The sequence below is a fragment of the Micrasema longulum genome, unplaced genomic scaffold (assembly GCF_059751315.1).
Source record: "Micrasema longulum isolate JH-2025_06_02 unplaced genomic scaffold, ASM5975131v1 h1tg001997l, whole genome shotgun sequence".
In the NCBI taxonomy this organism is placed as follows: Eukaryota; Metazoa; Arthropoda; class Insecta; order Trichoptera; family Brachycentridae; genus Micrasema; species Micrasema longulum.
In genome coordinates, this window is record NW_028279167.1 from 213386 (window position 1) to 235817 (window position 22432).

Genomic DNA, 22432 nt, shown 5'->3' on the forward strand with positions numbered 1-22432 from the left:
GAGTCGACCTCATGGTGTTGGTTAGTGCATTAACCTGCCATTAAATAAATAAAATAATTTAAAAAAATTGTAAAACCTGTTCTTATTTTAACTGGTGGATTTTTACTGTGGTGTGAAAACAGTCTAGGTTAATACTTCAAACATAGCTTTTTTTCAAACATATTGCATTTTCCAATATACGGCTCAAAAATAAAATCAGTATCATTGATAATGTTTCGAGTTTTAAAACTGTGAAAAACCATAGCGCTGTTAATGTGGTAAATATATAAAAATACAATTTGTAAAAATATTGGCTTAATTTAATAATCTATTAATAAATAAAAAAAGCCACTGAACTTTCTCCTTTTGTCAAATTTAAAAATATTTTTTATAAAAATATATAGGAGCTAGATTACAACACGTCTAGCAGCTCTGTAGTGCAGACGGTTAGAAATTTAGCACCTATTCACATTTTACAAAAACAAAAACTAAAAAGTGTTTTTTTTCAAATAAGGGTTTGCAGATAGAACCCAGATTACAACAGTCCTGCAGCTACAGAGCGCATGGGAGGTCGGAAAAAATAAAATAAATTTTAAATATAAAAAATTCAGCGGTCCCAGATTATATCGTGAAAATAACAATAAAACACATTTGATATAAAAAATATTAGTTTATTTGGTTTTAGTTGTAAACAATTAAAAAATGTAAATACTTCACAAATACAGTAGAACTCCACTTACTCGAACTACAGTCATCCGGATTGCCAAATATCCAGATCGTTATCAGGGAACAAAAAATAAATGAGAAGTTTATAATTTTAATTTAATTGTACAATTAACTTTGTATTGTGGTGTATTGTTACAATAAGTTTTTAATGTGATTTCAATTCGCAGTATTATTTCAAAGGCAATGAAATCTGGCACTCGTTAATTTGGATAATTGGAGTTTTACTGTGTTATATTATTTTTTCTAAGGCACATCTTAACCTAAACATAAAATTATATTTTAAATACAAAATAAATAAATACAGTTATTGATAGAAAAATACACAATTATCTCTTGGAGAAACTGTTCAGTTAGTAAGAATAAGGCACATATATGTTATTTATGAATATTTTTTATTAAAAATAAAATGTACTTTCTATAAGAGTTCTTTATTCTGAAAGATTAGACCTTTGCATTTCAATATTGGAACTTTGCCTTTCAATGTTCTTAAAAAGCTTAAGTAAGATAAACAAATTCAATATAAAATAAGGTTTAAGCAATTGTTTATGCAAACAAAATATTTTCACATCTTTTCAAATAAGAAAAAAAATACAATGATCACGGATTTATATGTAAACCCGTCATAAAATGGAAGGTATTTTTTTTTGCACCACAACAGGCAAGTTGTGATTAATTAAAATCATATTATGATGATTTGAATGCATGACTTGTCTATTCGTATTCGATTATTCTCTTCAGCAGTCTTCATTGGAGAAATGTAGAATGGAGATGGACCTAATATGCATTTTCAAAATACTTAATGCTATAAGTGATGTCCCATCTCTGTCGCAATCAATTTCTTTTTATGTTCCCAACCGTGTCACCAGAAGTTAAAATCTGCTATTTATCAAATCTTCTAAGAGCGACTTTTGTTTTTATGCCCCAATGTCCAGAATGTGTAGATTGATTGATTTGTCACATTACTTGGAATTCTTTGGAATAGATCTTCCTGCTTTTCAAAGATATCTTCGCCCTTAACACAGTGTGGAATGAAGATGGATTGGCATGGGTTAGTTCTGTTTTATATGTTGATCGGGTTCTTGAATATATTGTATACCATCATTTTATTACCCTTGTTTGTCTTTGCTACATAGTTTTATTTTCTTTTTGTTCAGATTCTTATACATATATTTTTGTTTATAACTATTATTTAGGTTAAGACTATATATATCTATCATCTATCTATATATCTACCTATATATATAAAAGGCAATGTTCGTATGAGTGTCCTCGATAGGCTAGTTAACCACTGGACCGATTTTCGTGCAGTATTTTGCAAAATAATGAGCTATGACCTCGGTATATTTATAGCTCTTATAATCTTCAATCCAATCAGTAGAAAAAAAGTTAGGAGCGTAAATGTTTAATTCATTGTCTTACATGGCTGCATTCGGCGAGAATGCATACACTAAAAAATTGGGAGGATGTTATTTGTGTACAAAAAAAGTTTGTATTTGAATGTTTGCAAACAACATTCGTTCTTGTGGATCCAATCAGATTATTTCTCATGTCAAAATCCATCAGGCAGTTAAAGAACGACTTAATACGTGTTGGGCATGACTGATCGTTTGGGTATTAGTCAAGTGTCAAAATTATAGAGGACTCGAGGTATATCTATGTGTATTTTAGGTAAATGGTTTTATTTAAGAAAACCAAACCTTTTTCTATGGTTACGTAAAAGGATTATGAAGCAAAGTTTTGCAAATATACTTGATAATGTTTTTTCTTAAACAGGAAACGCGGTTTGACTTTTCCTCATACAAATGTATTCTGTATATTCTCCCTTGATTATGCAAATAGAGCAGTGATTTTTTTTACACACTATAGGTTATTACTTTGCTGTTTAGATTTTTTAAATAAATTATTTATAATGGGAACTAGAACGATCCAAAAACTCATAAAAGTGCCCATTTTTTTTGCCGTCTTCAGGCGCATGGTATACAAATATGTATGATAACTATTTTTGAAAAATGCAAAAAGGAACAAAAAAGAAAATTTCGTTCAGACACTCGACAGAGACATAAAAAATAACAAAATCAGTTCAGTTTTGAGGTACGAAAAACAGGACAACGAAACGTCCATTTTGTCTATTTGAGTTAGGCATAAAATTTCAGTACAAAAAATAATATAATGTTTTTAAAGTTTTTTAACACAATATTTAGAGGTCCATAAGCAAAAACTCAGTGTAAATATGACACACAGGTTTTATGCCTTAGTAACAATTGACATACTGTTTTTTCACTTACGTCATATCTCAAAATATGACATTTACAAATAACTGCCTTTTTGGTTATGACGACAGAATAGGTTATCAGTAGTACAGTAGTTTACATTTATTCGGATAGAAAACTAAGAAATCATGTATACCTTAAAGACAACATGCTTGGTAAAAAAAAAACAGTAAAGTTTCATACATAATTAATGATTTATAAAGTTTTTGTTGTCTCCTGTAAAGTGATAATTTAGTGACATACGTTGCATTCAAATCAAGGTTACGTTTATGTTTTGACGATCTTCCCTATCAAAATAAAGATCTCATAATATAGATTTTCTATGACGAGGATATCAATTTCAAATGAAAGAGGATCGTGAGTTTCATTTCATTCGAGATATTTCTTAACAATAGATATATAATTTTAAAAATGATTCACATAGGGCAGTAATGATGGCACAGAAGTATTCGATTCATAGTGCGGCATGGAGATTACATGTTTTTATACTTTGTAAAAAGATTGTAGAGGACTCGGAGTGTAGACTTAAGATCCAGGTTGACAATATCTGAAAAAATATATAAACATTATTAATATTTTTACTTTCGTTTGCCTCGGCAACACACCTCGAGTTTGATTCCCGACATGGCTGAGATGAATTTATTCAACCCACTAAGACGATATTTTAAAAAAAGTATTTAAAACTTAGCATGGTATTTATTTTTTTACTATTAAAAAGAGGAAAGAAAACAAAATATTTTATAAACTAAACTTGAACAAAGACATGTATATTTTATAGGGCCAAAAATTTTATTTTTTTTACTGATAATATTTCATTGATTCCAAACTTTCAAAATATTCCTTCTTTTAAAAAACACGCACTATCCTGGATTCAAACTAAAGATATGAAATCTTTTTTTCTATAATATATTTTGTTGCCCTTTAATAATAAGGAATATTATTATGTTTTTTTTTAAATATTTTTTTATTTTCTTTTTTAATTGCTATAAAAAAATACCATATAATCTTTTACAGAATATTTTATTTTCTCTTTCTTATGTTACACAAAAATATTATAACTGTCCATTATTTATTATAGGAGCAAAAATTAATTAACATTTTCTTGTATACCCACGAACAGGCCATGCCTTATTTATTGTGTATGCAGACAATTGGTAGAATTCCATATTTAATTTGGTAATAAATAAGAGTTTGTTTTGAAAAATGTCCTAACAAGACGAAACGCGTCACAATATACCCTTTGTATATTTTATAAAAAATAAAGTAGAATTATAATCAAATAAACTTGTTATTTTGGATACATTACCAAATTAAAAGGCCATGCCCTTGTGGGATTTTTGTTTACTATTTTTACTATTAATATGTATTTTATTGCTATGTAATTATGCTTTATTTTTTAAATACTCTGTTTTACCGCTTATGTATATTGTAAAAAAACTAAAAAATTAAAATAAATAATAAAAAATAAATTTAAAAAAATATACATTTAATTATTCATATGCATTAGCAGATAGTATGGAAAGCCTGCAGCTATTATTGGACAAAGTACACACAGCTAGTTTGAAGAAAGGGCTAGAAATTTATTAAGACCAAATGTATGGTTATTCGGAAAAAGCCACAAACTTCCCGAAAAGCGTTTTTTTTTAGGTAATCTACAAAAAATCTTCATAAATTTGTACCCACATATGGGTAATGTATAAATATAATAACAATATATAAATAGATATTATTTCTGAGGTTCTCTGTGAAAATCATCTCTCTGCTTCACCTGTTGACAACAGAAGATTATTACCAATAATCTATCAAGTCAACTCCAACGGCAATTATTATTAACTTCGCGATATGTGTATTCTACACTATTTTAATACAACACTTTTACAAAAGTTTTTTTAAAATACCATAGTGATATTCACCAGATATTTACATTATGATTGAAATGTCAACATTGAGGACTGGCCGATTCCTTTTTCAAATGATTAATGCCAAAAACGCCCACTGCGAACGCCACATGGCATATAATATGTCATCTGTATCCTTTCAAAGGAATATAGTCCTTCGGAAATTATGTTCGAAATACTAGTTTCCAAATAAAGAATCTTCAAATAATATCTGTAATCTGGTAATCTGATCTGGGCTAGGCGCTGGGCTCACTTCATAGATATTTTTGTAGGAAGATATAAATGGTGGTGGTGATTTATAATAAAAAATAATTATTTTATTTATTTTCCCATAAAGTTACTTTAAAACATTATTATAGAAAGTCAAATATAATAGTAAGCTGTGCATAATCGTTTATTTGGACGATACGCCCCTGTCAGATTATGAGGAATATTCATAGCCAATGTTTTGTAATCTATTAATAGGTGCATATCTGGCAGGTTAGGCGTCACTCCACGATTAGCCTCCTGACAATGCAATGCATTTTTACATATATATTATCAATAGATTGTGATATTAAAAACTACTCCCAAACCAAGGGTATAACAGTGGCAATTTCGCCTTTTTCATTTTCCGTATCTGTGTTTTTTAACCGTACCTTCCGGCCGAGCCTTCGGTCTGGCCAGCCCCACATCCTCCATGAGGGAGAAGGCCAGCGCCACGTTGTGGATCTTCTGCACGGAGTCCTGCGGAGTCAGGTAGAACTCGTGCAGCGGCACGAAGAAGCCATCGAGGAGGCCGACCAGCAGACACAGCTGAACGCCATCGTGGAACTGGGTTTCCAAATCGGTGATCTCCAGATTCAGCTTGCCAAGGTGCTTGTTGACAAACGTCACGAGAGACTAGAAAAAAATTGAGGGTAATTTTGATTGGCGGAATGTTCACATCTTATTTTAAACCTAAATGAATCATCATTCACTTCAGGAAATTGGAGTCATGCCGATTGGAAGAGCAGTCAAGCAGCTGAACATTATCGCCTTGGAGATCGACATCTTTCACATTAGTGAAACTATGTTTAAGAGGCAAATACTCTTGCTATTTTTTTTTTATTATTTACAGTGGAGTATATACAGTAACAACTTTTTCAATTCTTACTTAGAAAGAACATAATTAAAATATTGATTCCACACTAAAATGTTTTACAAGTAATTGTTTATAAGCTGGAAATTTCAATAAAAATATGTCTCCTAAATCCGAATGTTTATTACCCAGCGCATGTAGACGATTCAGTACTGAATTGCTAGAATATATTGAGATATGATTGTTGCAGTGATAAAGTTGAACTAGCCTAGTCACTCTAACTGGTACTTTAAAACCAATGAGGGCCAAAATTTCAGGGCTGTCCAATACTGAATTAACGATTTGAAATAGAACTAATAAATCATTAATAGTTCTCCTGTCCCTTAATTTAATCAAATTTAATATATTTAATAAATAATCATAGTTACGAAATTCATTACGTATTCCTAATTTAAAATTAACATATCTCAAAAACTTATTCTGAACTCTTTCTATGGTAATTTGGTGAGAGGCATAATAAAGGCTCCATATTGTAGAATTATACTCCAAGATGCTTCTCACCAAGGAGGTGTATTAAATTTTTAAAGTGTTTATATTTTTAAAGTCCTTAATGATGCGCAAAATAAACCCAAGCGTCTTCAAAAATCTAATACTAATATCATTAATGTGACTGATGAAAGACAATTTCTGATCAAAAATCACACCCAAATCCCGCATTTCAGTAACTGAATCCAATGCAGTGTTACCGATTGAGTAGTCAAATAAAATAGGATTTTTTATTCTAAAAAATCTCATGATATGGCATTTTTTTATATGCAATTGAAAGATAGAGAGTATTATACCTTAATCATGTTGAACCATTGCTCAAGGGTTCTTGGTTTGATATAAAATTCTAATTTAACGTTTTAAATCCTTTGTTATTTGTTATGTTACTTTGTGAATAAATAATTTTAATTTGAAATTGAATTATAGTTCTGACAATTTTCGTCTTCTCCAAGCGGATATATCTAATATATCTTAATAGGGAAGGCGAAACAAACTTAGGTTTAATGTTTCCAAGTGTTCGGTCACGTCCTTCACTAGGGCCCAAAAAACTTTATTTTTTGCTACAAAATGAATGACCAGAATCTGATACGAACATCAAATGTTAAGGATCTGGGCGTTAGATTTGTGAGCACCCTGACATTTCATGAACACATAGAGACAATCAGCGGTAATGCATTGAAGATGTTAGGATTTGTTCTGCGTACTGCCAGGGTTTTTGAAAATACCCGCGTACTAAAAACTCTTTACAACTCTTCGGTGCAATGTAGACTCGAGAGCGGCTCGATGATTTGGGGGCCACATGAACTGAAGTATTCTCTTATGATAGAGAAAATCCAAAAGAAGTTTCTGAGATATCTCTACATGAGAGAGTGCGCGTATTATCCTCGGCTCTACCCGGCCGAGTTTCTCCAGCGTATGCTCAGCTACAACAGTTTAGAGACTAGAAGCAATGTGTATTTGACTACACATTTTTATGGATTGTTGCGCGGTATGATCGATAATTCTGAGATTATGATGAGCATTGGTTTGTATGTTGCTGATAATTACCTAAGAGTCAGCATAGATTGTTTCATATTCCGATATACAGGACCAACCTGGCGATGGTTATGCCTGTTTGAAGGGCTACCGCTATGCCGAACAACATCGCTCTGGATGTTGATCTGTTCCATGTATCTGTAGGGGTTTTCCGAAGCAGGATTCTCCTACTATTTTAACAAGTCTCTTTTTGTATATTTTCTGTCTTTTTATAATATGTACTCATTAAATTTTAAATTGTAATTTAAACAAATTGAATTGAAATAGTTCAACTGATTTTTACAACATTATTGAACTCTTCAAAGAGTGGACCTGTAGAGAAAGAAAACGAAGAAAGATAGACGCGTTTGAAATGTGGTGCTGGTGTAGAATATTGCGGATACCGTGGACAGTATAACTGTTTCTATAATTAAAGAATTGGGTTTTGAACAGCGTCTTTCTCTCACTAGGCAAATCCATCTTTTAAGGTACTGCGGCCACGTTACAGGGTGAAGAGATAACATGAAAAAATTGTTGGTACAGGGACGAGTAGAGGGAACTCAATCTTGCGGAAGAAGTCGTACTAGATGGACAGACTTGGTGACAAAACGGACTAGCGTCTCTCTTCAGGGGGCCTGAGGTGGATCCTAACGATGCGCTTCCCTCCTGCCGATGTAACCCTGACTGCTGTGCCAAGAACAAACGACTGAGAAGAAAGAACTATCCTGTAAAAACTTTCATTTTCCAAGTGTGCCTTTCCGGCGAAATGGTGACGATATTATAATGTTAAAATAAATACCTTTTTAACTATTTGCAATTTCTCGGGAGCTTGTCCGAGCAGCGAATCGAAGGCATCTCTTTCACAGCGCATCCCCAACTCGTCATATGTAGAAGTTATGTTCTCCTGGACAGTTCTGAAACATAAATCATCTCATCTTGGTCCATTTCTCTTCGTACTATTTATTAACGATCTACCCACACAATTTTCTGATGTAGAGTTCTCGCTATATGCTGATGATTTACAGCTATTTAGAGAGATAAATTGCACAAATGACATACTTCACCTTCAAGGGAACATCAATGTACTTCTTAAGTGGTGCGAATCCAACTATTTGTTTTTAAATGTAAACAAATGTTTTCACATGTCTTGTCGTTCACGAAACCTCATTCCAGCGTTGCTAGATCTACCGATTTTTCGGTAGATCTACCGATTTTGGGAGCAATCTACCGATATACCGAATTCGATTGAAACTCTACCGATTTTTATACATTTCCTTGTTTTTTCCACAGAACAAAATTTCAATGCAAATAAAACGAATTCATATTATAATAATTTATTGCTTGTTTGCTCACTTCGATTGCCATCAGTTGCTTATTTAAAAAACTGCTTATCTATCGTACATAAGTATACAATGAATGATATATTCATTATGGAATTGGCTAGTATTGTTGAATATAATATGGTAAAATAAATCTTGGGATAGAATTTCATGACATTATTGAAAAATGTACATATGTCTATTTTATGAAGTGAAATGTAGAGGGATCACTTTTCATATTGAAAATAATATAAATGGGTTTATCTTCAGTTAAATATCTATTTAAATTTAGTTGATCATTGTTTTAATAATTTGTTCAGTACTTCAGCAGTTAGCAGTTTTTATTAAGTTTTAAGTTGCACTGAAAGAACTTTAAAACGTTAATTATTTCTTTGTTTGACAATAAAAATACTATATATTTTGATAAAATTGTGTCATTCATTCGATAAAATAATATTTTGAATTTTAATCTATGTATTATATTATTTTTTTTTATAAGAACCAACTCAAATATTCCTTTTCTTAAATTAATATTTGAGTATTGAAATGAAATATTGTATTTACATTTTTTTGTAAGAAAAATAAGACATTATAAATCACTATATTTTGGTGATTCACTTATTGCAGTCCTTTTGGTTTTCAATGGTTCATTTAACAAGCGTTTTCGACTATTTAAAGCAACGGCCTTAGGCAAAACGGCGCTTTAATTTCAAACAACTGTCAAATTTGTTAATACCCCCCTCCTACCCCCTCTCCATAATGTACCGAAATCTACCGATTTACTTTTCTGAATCTACCTTTTTTCGCTTGATCGGGACTGGCAACGCTGCCTCATTCCAACATCATACTCCATTAACGACACTTTAATAACTACTGTCCCACAAATCGGAGATCTCGGGGTAACTATTGATGAAAAGTTAACCTTTACGCACCATAGAATGACAATTGCTAATAAGGCTATGCTGATGCTGGGCTTCATTATCCGGAATACGACTAATTTGAGTAGCATCATTTCTATAAAATTTCTGTATTGTGTTCTGGTCCGATCACAACTGGAATATGCAATGTCAGTCTGGAGGCCTTTGTACAACTGCAACTCTCTTGACTTGGAAAGAGTTCAGCGGAAGTTTTTACGCTACATACAGTTCAAAAAAGGTAAACCTATAAATTAAATTTGCTACTAAACTTTGATGTCTGAGTTGAGGTTGCCATTGCTCTCCACAAGAAGGACAATTGCTGACCTCACTATATTGCGCAAAGTGATATGCACCATAATAGATTGCCCAAAATTGCTGTCCCTGATAAACTTTCCTGTACCCACAAGGACCATCAGACTCCGACATGTGTTCCAGTGTGAGTACAATAGGACAAACTCCCCTAGTGAGCATCCACAGAACAGCTAATAATTATGCTGAGCTGTTGGACTTCCGGCTGGCTCCACACCACTCCTGCTGCTATCAAATTAGCTATCCTATCCATCGAATGGCCATCCTCACAATTCTCCCCTATTTAATGTGTTTCTCCATTCATCTTCACTTTATTTTCTTTTTCTTTTCTTTTTCTATTTTTCTTTTTCTTTGAATGAATTACATAATAAGTGTAATAGTTGTGAGTTTATTTTTGTTATTTTCTATGATATTTTATATGTACTTTTAACTGTATATTGTAAGAGCCCTCTGGGCGTTTATTGTTAAATAAATAAATGCACATTATATATTTTTTTTAAATTAAGTGATTCGTCGTAAAAGCAAGCATAGTTTCAAGAAAAGTGACATTATTATTATTATTAAATTCACTAGCAGGTGATGCGTGAATTGATAGTACCTATGAGACAGTTGATTAGAGGCATCTTTCTTGACAACCACGACAGCGACACTAATGTTTTCCGGTAGGCGGACGGGAGCCCTGAAGTGCCTCACGAGAGCCACGAGGAGATGCAGGATGGAGACCAGGTTTTTGGAGTGCACCGAGTCCACGTTCCACTTCTGGACGGTCCAGCGCGGATGGCCCAGAGCCTAAAAATAACACAAACGTTCAAGCATAAAGAAAATATTTCACAGCACATAGAGCGATTACATAAACCAGCCAGCGAAAGTTCATTTTTTTTAATTTTTTTTAGGGAGGCGCAGTGGCACGAAGGTTGGAAACTGCTGACTTGCATAGACCATCTTAAATAAATATACCTTAGTAATGGCGGCCAACACGACGCCAAGCTTCTGCCTCTGTCCCTCCTCCGACTGGGTGACCTCCGGCACGTCCAGCTTGCGGCCGGTGAGGCCCTCCAGCAGCTTCTGCAGCACCTGGCCGTCGTACAGATCCTGCTCCAGATCCTTGACGATGATGCGCTGCGGAGCCAGCTCATCGTTCACCCAGTCCACGAGCACGCGGATCAGCTCGCGCAAGCCAGGGTCGTCCAGTGATCGCGGCTGGATGATGGAACGCTCCTCATTGTCATCTGAAGAATTTATTTTTTTCAATATATAAGGACTAATAAGCTGGTATTGGTAGGATATTGTTCTTATGTATCAAACCTATTAAACTTTTTCAAAGATGGTGAATGGTAATTAAGCCTTTAGTATAACTGTTATATGAAACAGTGTTATATGATTTTCCTGTTATATTTACCCTTTCAAATATTTTATTATTTAATTTGATTTTTACATTTATTTGAAATTGTTTTAAACTTCTACTGAATGTGTTATATAATTTTAAGGTTTAATTTTCGTTTCTAAATCTTAGTAATGTAAGTTTTATTTTTTTTAAATAATTAAACAAATATGTTGACGCCGTGGCGCAGTTGGTTAGACGGCTATCTGTGAAACTGGCGTCGCGGGTTCGATTCCCGCCAGTTGCAAGAAAAAATCCAAGAAAGATTTTTTTCTCAATTGATCTGGTATTTTTCATTATCTCCTTCCATATCCTCTCTATCCCAATAATATAAGTTTTGTAAAAGGCAATTTTGCCATACATGTTAGTAAAAAAATCAAAATCAAAAATACTTATTTTATTTCAAAATAAATTGTTTACTTACTTAAAGCATAGTCTTCTGGGGGGATTTCGGGGGCAGTTGGGTTTCCAGGGGAGTCAATGGCATATTTACCCTCAGCCTGGATTTCTTGCACTAAAAAAATAGACACAAAATAAACCTCCAAATTTTCTTTCAAAAGCTTCACCGATTTTAGCTAGTATTATATTGGTCAGAAAATGGTATAAGATTTGACCCAATGAATATTGTCTCTTGTAATACACAAATTAGGTGAAATCTGTAGTTGAATTCAGCAAAACAAATATTGAAAGCTAATTGACAGGCTTCCGAAAGCCCTGATGGATTAGGATTAAAGATTTATGTAAGCACATTGACTGAAGTTTACCTAAACTATCTTAGAAACTCTTTAAACTTACAGTAGGTATGGCAATAGCATGATCTAGGCGGACATGGCAAGTGTGTCATATTTAAGCCAGGTGTGATAACACCTCTTGCTTCTTGAATGCTTGCTTTTTAGGGAGATTTTGTTAACTGTTCTGAGGATCCTTGGCAGAGGCGAATAGAATCCGACGTTGGTTTTAAAATTTCCTCCAGCAAAGACAGCATTAGTACGCGAATTACGGTATCTTTTCTTTATTCCACATCCGCTCCTAGGTGGAGCATGTCGACATCACCAAACCTCTATCGCCAGCCTGCACTTTCGCCTTCTCCCACATCAATCCCGCATCCCTTAGTTTTGCCGAATAAATCCAAAAGGTCAATCGAGCGGGAGCCCACAACTCTGATTTAGGTTTTTAATTCACAATTCCAAGCTTGGTCCATTGCCGCACTCTCAAAACGCTCGTTATAGGAGGCTCCTGCGTCCGTTCTCAGACATCAATATTAATTATGAAATCGGACCACCTTATGCCTAGTATTCTCCTCAAGCACTTACACTCAAAACTCAGAAGTTTGGTGTTTTGAGTTTTGGTAAGATGCCAGGATTCGCATCCATATTGGTAATGGCATTATACAAGGGTTGAATAATCAGCGTTTTGTTTTGACCCAGTGGTTGCGCCACATATAGTATGTTCATTGCATCAATTTGTATTGGGGTTCGGTGGTAGAGTAAATGAAGATAACACATAGCAATGTCAAATCCTGCAAACCAGCAAAACATAACATTCAAGCGTCCATCTGCTATCTGGCGAGTGGCGCGATCACCGGGTATAGACTACAATTCCTTACAACACACATAATGTTAAAAGTTGCTTACGGTATCTTGAGTGCATTATATTCAATTAAACAGATAAAAATCATTATCATGTCTCTATCCCCACACTGTGGTGCTTAGGGCACTGCTTTGGTACACCAAATGCAGCGTATATTAATCATCTGTTACATGAAGGCAAGTAGATCAGTCTTTCGCTTCAGGTGCCAATCCAGGAAATAGATAAATATACATGCTCCAATTGATGTTTGAATCCATTTGGAGATTCATTCCCAGAAATCAGCTGAGGTTTACCACAGAGTAATTGATGTTATTTTCAGTTCGAATTCTGCCAATTCAAGATCATTATAGCAAAATTCCCCAGACTCCGAAAATGAGATAGTACGGAAATATTAGATAATTAGCGTAGGAGTCGAGCTGATTTCAATGCTAAGTTAAAAAGAATTGCCCTTAAATAGGTATGAGAGATGGATTTACCTTCCTTTATGCGTTTTTTCCTCCCCAAGGTTCCGATCTTGTCCCAAAACGACTCCTCCTTGTCATCTTTCTTGGCGGACACGGGTGTCTTGGGAGATTTCGGACGAGGAGTTGTCATCTCAGCTAAATATTTACCAGGTGACGGGCGTGAACAGCAGTCCTTGTAATTTCCCAAACAGAAAATTACGTCACAAACCTCAAACGCCCACAAAATAAACTTACTCTCGCTCACTCTATTTTTGACACTTGAATAATATTGCCATATGAAAAAAAAAAACCAGGGTACAAACAGCAAAAAAAATTCAAATACTTACCCCCTTCAAATAAATCATATTTATTTTGCTCTTACAATTTTCCAAAAACTTTCCATTTAAGAGCCATTTTCCAATCATTAAATTTAAAAACTATTTATGGCAAAGGTCAGATTAACTTATATCTTTCATCTGCCCTAATTCGGAATTTATGGCATAACCATAAAAGAACAGAACTATTATTTTCTTTATATTTTACAAGTTATGAAGCCTAAAACGGATCGTCTTACCTTCCTGTAACAAGTAATCGAGATTCGCTTCATTTTATTTAACAATGCAATGTACTACACCCCGTCGTGTCCGAAAAAGGATTTGAAAATGATAGTGGAATAAGTCATATTCTAAAGCGCAGCGCGTTAAATTTTTTGATAATGTTTTATTGATCTGTTTTATACACAAAATATTATTCAGCAATACAGCATAGTCAAAATTTAAATTAAATATTCCATATTTCCAATATTCGGTAATCGGTAATTCAGTAATTCAGTCACTATGTTTAACAGAAGTTGGTATTTTTAAATAATAATTTTTAAAATAATATTAAAAGAATAGCAAATTATAATTTATAACAGTTGATTATTGTACAAAACTCTAATTACCTAAATATACAAATAATGTAATGATTCCATCACGCTGAATTTTTTTTTCATGTGTCGTATTTATATTACGTCTTATCGAAATTTAAATATTTTTTATAATTATTTAAATGTAACAGTCTGATTTGCTTTGTAATTACGAGAATTCGTTTTCATGGCGTTCATATTTTTCGTTAATTCAATTCTGATTAATTTTAATGATATGCAAATCATTTATTTTTCATATTTAAGTAATTTACTTTCCTTAGTCTAAGTTGTTTTATTTTTCAACTCTGTGACATCAAACCAGTCATTTATCATTGAGTGATATAAAGCCTAGTATTTTTTTTTTCAAGTACAGGTACAGAGATGTTTAAATTTAAATATTTTTAGGAATTACTCGCTAATCTTGTATTTTAGGGGCTTATTAGCAAAAAGGCAGTAAAATATAGAAATAACACTTTTTTGTGTTTAGTTAATTGATTCATTATGTGTATATACGTTTTAAGCCAACTAAAACAGTGACCCATATAAAGAAGCATAATGTGTTACAAACAAGGACGGAAAAATAATGGTATCCAATATATATTTATAAAGACGGTCAACATATAAAACTTCAAGTCAACTCATGCTAATCCATCTAAAAAAATTAACGAAAAGCCTAAAGATCTATGCCAAAAAATTCCAAGTTGTATGACGAATTTATTAATCTACACATTCAGGGCACCGGGCATAAAAACAAAAGTTGCCCTAAGAAGATTGAATAAATAGCAGATTTTAACTTCTGTTGACGCTGTTAATAAATTGAATTGTGGTAGAATGAGTATAAATTGAAGCAAATAAAAACAGTAAGATTGCATTTTTATAAGATAAATCTTAGCAAAGTAGCAACACGCTCTTATCAATGTTATCGAGATTTTGTCTCGCGCATGGCAACACATTATATATTTTTGACAGCTGCTAGGAGTGCGAGTTTTGAGATAATGAAAATATTAAATAATTTTTTTTAGTGGAGTTTTGCAATTTATAAGTTTACGTAAGTTTAAAAAATATCCCCTGTTTTTGCATTTCGTAAAACGCGGGTAATTTAAATCCCGCGAGTGAGTTGAATTTTATTTTTAACCTAATTGATAATTTGTTTGATTAAGCCTTTCATAATCGAACAATGACTTTTGCTGTTTTTTTTGTGTTATAGATAATGAAATATATCATTGTTATTAGCGTGACACATTTTCAGAAGTGTTCAAAGTTTATAACGAATGTAGTATGTTACTCAGATTCCAAGATGTAATTGAATATTATATATAAATAAATAATATTTTGTGTAGTTACCATATTTATGTGACTCACAAAATGTAAACACTCATGTTCATTGTTTGGTTTACAAAACAGACTCGGTTTTATGCAAGCTAAATGATTGCATTGATTATTAATGCAAAGCAAAGTAATAAAAACATCAATGCATGTTGATAATTATTCATGATTGTATTTCTTATTCAACAGTATTTTGAATTTGTCAATATTTTTGTATACAAGGACTGAATTTAACCAGCTAGGGAGTTATTAAAATTGACATGTAAAGGGTACTGGATATTAAAATGGATACTAAATTCAAATATATCAAGTCAAAGAAGGAATCGAGTGCTAGAAATACCACATTGTAAATCGAGGCTCGCACAGAGACATGCATATTTTATAGGCCCAAAAATTTTTATTTCTTTTTTACTGATAATATTTCATTGATTACAAACTTTCAAAATTTTCCTTCTTTTAAAAAACATACACTATCCTGGATTCAAACTAAACTCTTTTTTTCTATGATTTATTTTGTTGGCCTTTAAAAATAAGGAATATTTTTGTGTTTTTTTTAATATTTTTTATTTCCTCTTTTAATTACTATAAAAAAAAATACCTTATCATCTTTTACAGAATATCTTATTTTTTTCTTTCTTATGTTACACAAAAATATTATAACTGTCCGTTATTTTTTATAGGAGCAAAAATTCACTAACATTTTCTTGTATACACACGAACAGGCCATGCCTTTTTGGGATTTTTTGTTTACTATTTTTATTATTAATATGTATTTCATTGTTATGTAGTTATGCTTTATTTTTTTAATAATCTGTTTTATCATTTATGTTTATTTTAAAAAAACAAAAAAATTTAAATAAAAAAAAAACAAAAAAAATAAATTAAAACAATGAAAAAAATTATGTTCTGAGATATATCGTTCATAAGTTTTCAAATGTCTTGGACATATAATATATAATTCACTGGCTCAGAATAATCCATATCCGAGGCTCTGCCGCGTGCGAATCTCAGCTCGAGAAGGAAGATCAAAATCATGTTTTTTTTGGATGCCCCATAAATGATTGTTATCCTGAATTACTATCCGACCTATCTGATATCAACGTCCAATTCCCTACTCATATTCTAACTCTCCTGTCCCCACCCAATAAACGTGTATTCAAAATTGTCTGTAAATATCTAGTTATAAATGGTATTAAGTTGTAAACACGTTATATATGTGTAGTGAATGTAATATTTCGATGAATAAAAATCTAAAACTCGACACTGGCTAGAACACCCCAGTTAGGAGGTGAAAAAGTAAAAAAAAAAATTGAGAAGTAGTTTAATATAGACTAAAATAGTTTTCATTGATATTAATGTCTCCATGTCTGCATTTTTTTTCTTGTTCAATGTCTTGGAAAGTGGAGGCTTTGTGTAAAATTTTATTAAACAGAAATATAGATCATGTGAACTGCCGTCAGATGTGGCTTGTTAGTTTAAAACTGATAATGGCATCTGACAATTCGTATTGAAACAAAGATGGAGAATATTTATGAAAAGAGAATAGGAAAGTCTAGGCATTAAAAATTGATTGACCAAAAAATTTAAATCATACCTCTAATATTAATTTATTTAACACTTAAAAAAATATTTTATTTCTTAAATTAAAGTCCTGCTGAGTTGTAAACATACAACTCGTCATTATTATTATTATAGATAACTTATATAGAGCCATTTTCGTAACAAAATACCTCAAGGGCCCTTTACATAGTGATTCTTTTAAATTTGTAATTTAATTAAAATAATTTATTTTGTTGTCACATGTTACGGATTTATTCAAATGATTTAGAGAACAAGTGGGTTTTAAGTTTTTTCCGAAACATCACTTCACTTTCACAGCCTCGCACCTCTGCTGGGAGAGCATTCCATGCCATAGGGCAGCAGGTTCTTATAAATATTCATACTTAACCTACATTTATAATAATTTTACTTGAAAAACATCACATATTATACCATATTTTATTACATTATTAAAAACTAAAAACTATCAGTAATACAAAAACTTTTTTCGATTAACCATAATTTGAGCATACGTCTCACTCCTGTATTTAACTCAGTATTTTTAATATTGTTGTAACATGTTAAATATTTTAGGTATACTGTATTGCAGTGTCCTTTTGCCGTATTTATTGCAATATCTACGAACAGCTAGCCCTTCCATACTAGTAAACCTGGTGTTGTAATCACCAACTCTGTTTATTCAAACTCCATTCATCCGGGTTGCCAAATATCCAAATCGTTATCAGGAATTAAAAAATTAAGGAGACTTTTTCATTAAAAAGTTAATTGTAATAATTATAATTGTAGTAATTTTAATTCTCTGTATTATTTCAAAAGCAATTAAATCTTGCACTTATTAAATCGGCTAAATTTAAAAAAAGAAAAAAATTGTATTGCAACACAACAGGCTAGGAGGTCCAATTATAACGGCGAATTAAAGTGATGAAACAGCACAGGACATCACATTTCATTTTTGTGTTCTCACCGGGAATCGAACCCGAAACCTTCCGTGTGTGAGCCATGTGTCTTTACACCATGGAGGCGGATAATCAGAGTTTTACTGTACATATAAATCACATGGTAAATTCTTCATTATTTCTTACAAAACTTGAAGAGTATGCAGAATGATTATAAACAATATTTTGTTTTTTGTTTTAGAATTCTCCAAAGCAATGGAGGAATGCCACACACCTTCCACTGCGTAAGTATTAAACATTCTTTATTTATAACATTCCAGACCCCTAAATAATGCAAACTAATTATTGGTATGATATAATTATTTAATTTTTTATTAAATAAAAAGCTTTTTGCAGCCCTAAAGGATATCTGGTAAAAGCTAATTTATTAATGATTTTTCTTTTGTACATTTATCTACTTAAATCCTACTAACAATGTAATTTATTTTATTATTTTTTCTTTTCAAAATTCTAAATAAAATGGTTGATTCGCCGTATCTTTTACAAAATATTGCTTTCCGTTGTCCTCTTCGCTATACCAGATTAAATTCCCCCTTTTATATACCAACTTGTAAAAACAATTATACCTTGAATTCATTCATTAGACGTACCTGTAGAAATTATAACGGACTCAGTATTGATGTAGACATTTTTAACTGCACGTTGCATTTGTACAGAAAATTTCTTCATGGGGTCGATTATTTGGGATAGTTGCTGAATTGCTCATCTCGACTGGTTTATGCTATGTATATGTGCCGCATGTAATATATATGTTTGTGTATGTTTTATATGTGCATTTATGTGTGTGTGCGTGGATGGCTCGGAGTGTGCATTCGGTATTTTTATTTATTTTAATTTATTACCTCCATGGAAAACGCAAATGTTAACAATTATTATTTTTTCACTTGAAATTCTTATTTATTTTTTTGTCATATTTAATGTTAATATCTTTTGCATAATTTATGAAAACTTAATTGGTCTTTTTATGTTAAAAAATTGTTGTTTTTAATACTTATTACGTATGACTTTATTTTTTCTGAATAGAATAAAAAAAATATATATATATAAAAATAAATAAAAACATTATTGAAAACGTTGCTAACAAGACGAAACGCGTCACATACATTTAAAAGAAAAAGTAAAATTAAATCTAATGAAAGTGTTTTATTTTGGATACCTTACAAAATTTGAATATGGAATTCTATCAATTATCTGCATACACAATAAAAAATGTTGTATGATTGGACACCATTTTGAATAATTCACACTTGAGGATTTTTGATAAAAAAAAATACTAAATATGTTTTTTATTTTTTATTTATTTACAATTTTAAAAAACCCGTTAGGGTTACATTAGAAATTTAATATTATCTAGTCATTTTATGTCTCGTCTAGTCTAGTTAGTTCAGTCATCATGTGCTTTTTCAGATTGATTTTAAATTTGTCTCCATTAAAAGTTTTCAAGTAGTAAGGTAGGTTGTTGTAGTGTTTAAGTCCATTATGTAGTATTTTTGACTGTCCTGTGTTTGTCTTTGATTTTTCAATATGATAGTGTTGTTGTTGTCTGGTGTTATATTTGTGTATGTCAGCATTTTTTACTAATATTATGTCGTCGTCTTGTATGTTTCCCAGTGTTATTTTGTGCACAATTTTTAAGGTCTCAATTTTAGTCAAGTAGTTTATGTCAAACTGGTATGTTTTTTGTACAGTTCAGTCGTAGAGGTCAGGTAGGGTAGGTTGTATGTTGGTTTAAGAATTTTATTTTGTTGTCTTTGTATTCTTGTTATGTCTGCCTGTCTTGAAAGCTTGTGCTAAAAAATCCTCTGCAAACGGTGCAATTATGTCGTGTAACATTTAGCAAAAGATAAGATATTTTGAAGTACAAAATAAACATATGTATTGTTTAATAATCTACTTTTCATAATTCACAAAAATTATCATATTATTTAGGCCTGTTATGGCAAAATATGACTTCAATATTTTGAAAAATAAGAGAGATACAAGTATGTTTCGGTGGATATCGAAATCGGTAAAATCCGTCTTTAGTAAAAATGTTTTTTTTAATGTCAAACTATGAAAATATTAGGATTACATAAATTATTTACATTGAAAATGGAAATATACAACGTTTAACTACAGTAATTCAAGTTTAAAATGTACTTTTATATCAAAATCGGCAACATCCATACCATGTTTTATTTCCAAACTAGTTTGCATTTGACAGTAAGCGTGCGATGACTCACTGCTTTTGTTTTTATTTACCTTTTTAGTTCAATTTCATTTTATTTTTAAAGATAAATTATAACCGGCAATAACCCTTACATAGGCAATAAATGACGGATTAAATCAAAATCAGTTATGTTTATTAATGAACATCTCTCTATGTAGAGAGTTAAGCGTGTGTAAGAGTTAATGGGGGATTCACATCTTGGTTTGCGATCTCAAAAGGCGTGAAATAGGGATGTGTAATGTCACTATGGTTGTTTAATCTATACATTCATGATTTTGTTTGATTTTTGTACACTGTGAGAACGTTTCTGATATTTTTAAAAACCCTTGGCGTTTTCGATTTAAGGATCAAAAGCAAAGGGAGCCGATGGCTGCCTGTTGAGTTGGCACATAGCACGATCCGGATGGCTGGAGTTTGCATAAATTTAATTCTACTGTACTTACAAAGCCATTGTTAAACAAGTTATAAATAATCATAAAAGCCATGAAGGTTGTGAGGCGTAAATGTCTGTAATATTTATATTATTTTCAATACTACAGTTCATTAGTACGACAAGTCCATAGAAACAATAATTAAGTAATGAATGCAGTTTTATGTGCTATTTTCCTCTCTGTCTGATTCATCATAATTTTCATATCCCTGCGCTGTATTGTCTGCATAGATGTCCCGTATTATACGGTTTAATGAGTATTTTAAAAAAAGAATCATAGAAGATGTACTACAGCAAAAGAGCTTGCTATACTCTAGGTATTTTAAGTCATCTCCTTCCCTAACACCGGAACCTCATTTTATATGGTGGTGGATTAATTTAAAAATTACAAAACTTAAAAAAAAACATTGCGATGATAATACCTGCGATACATAAAAATATTCTTAAAAAAAAAAAAAAAAATTACTCTGTTTGATAGTTATTATACAAAGTTAAAATTAAATTAAATTAAATACAATAGAAATAATTATACTAATAAACTAATAACAAATTTAGCGGCTTGTCATGTTCATAATACTAGACACTCCAATAAGGATCTGATTCTACAGAGAGAAGTCAATACTTTTTTGGCTCAAAGGCAGCAATATTATATAGGCCCGAGAGTATATAACCTTATCCCAGATTCATGGAAATGTGGTGGGATTGCCAGGCAGAGGAAGGTGTTGACTGCATTTTTAATCCATATTGGTCGGAGGGAGTCAGAGAAATTGTTGTCCGATGTAGAAGGACATAAGCTGGTTTCTTGTTTTACTAGTAATGACTTAGGTTATAGAGATTTTGGTATTATTTATGTTTTCTCTGGATATTTGCTGTTTACTTTTAAGACTGAAAAAGCACACATAATGATAAAACTGCAATTACTTTTTAATATTATTATAAAATACATAAGTTACTGCCTTAGAACAGGGAAGCTATCCCTAGTTAGGCAGTTTAGATGAACCAACAGCAAATATAAAAAATATATGTTTACTTTTACTGCTTAATTAATTTGTTGTATAAATAATTACTTGTAAATTGCTGTAATAAATATGTAAAAAAATAAATAAATAATAAATAAAAATAAAATTTGTCTGGGTATTAAGGTTTTTTTTAAAGAAATATTTACGTTCTTATTACTACTACTACTAATACTACCATCAAACCATTTCTCCGTAGGGGTAGGCAGAGAGAATGGACTGCGACACACGTCCATCTTGGCATACATTCCTAGCTTCTTACACATTCATACATCTTGTCATACATGCCCTTCGGTTCTGTCTGCTTTTGACATGACCAGACTTACGATTTTAGTTTATCTGATCATGCCACGTCTTCCTTGGTCGTCCTCGTCTCATGTTGCCGTTCATTTTCGCCATATATACTTGTTTCACCATTCTTTCGTCGTCCATTCGTTCTACGTGACCAAACCACCCCAGAGACCCTTTCTTAATCTTATCAACTATACTTGGATTTACCCAAATATTTAATTTTGAGGGCCATTTTCAACGAATTGTAAATAACTTACTAGTAGAAAATGGGAATCAAGTTGGGGT

The 22432-nt window shown here is 31.9% G+C and overlaps 1 protein-coding gene and 1 long non-coding RNA gene across 2 annotated transcripts; one reads left to right on the top strand and one right to left on the bottom strand.

Annotated features, from left to right (window-relative positions):
• Positions 1 to 634: 634 nt before the first annotated feature.
• parvin (beta-parvin) lies at positions 635 to 13731 on the bottom strand. Its single transcript, XM_088238914.1, has 7 exons — positions 13486 to 13731; positions 11844 to 11933; positions 10996 to 11267; positions 10637 to 10827; positions 8293 to 8407; positions 5512 to 5755; positions 635 to 3522 (listed from the first exon to the last, which is right to left on the bottom strand). The coding sequence occupies exons 1-7, from the start codon at positions 13601 to 13603 to the stop codon at positions 3449 to 3451; spliced, it is 1104 nt and encodes a 367-aa protein (XP_088095040.1). The 5' UTR covers positions 13604 to 13731; the 3' UTR covers positions 635 to 3448.
• Positions 13732 to 15323: 1592 nt separating this feature from the next.
• Positions 15324 to 21066, top strand: LOC148273297 (uncharacterized). Its single transcript, XR_015824618.1, has 3 exons — positions 15324 to 15407; positions 18383 to 18425; positions 20756 to 21066. It is a non-coding gene; the product is annotated as an uncharacterized LOC148273297 (long non-coding RNA).
• Positions 21067 to 22432: the final 1366 nt, after the last annotated feature.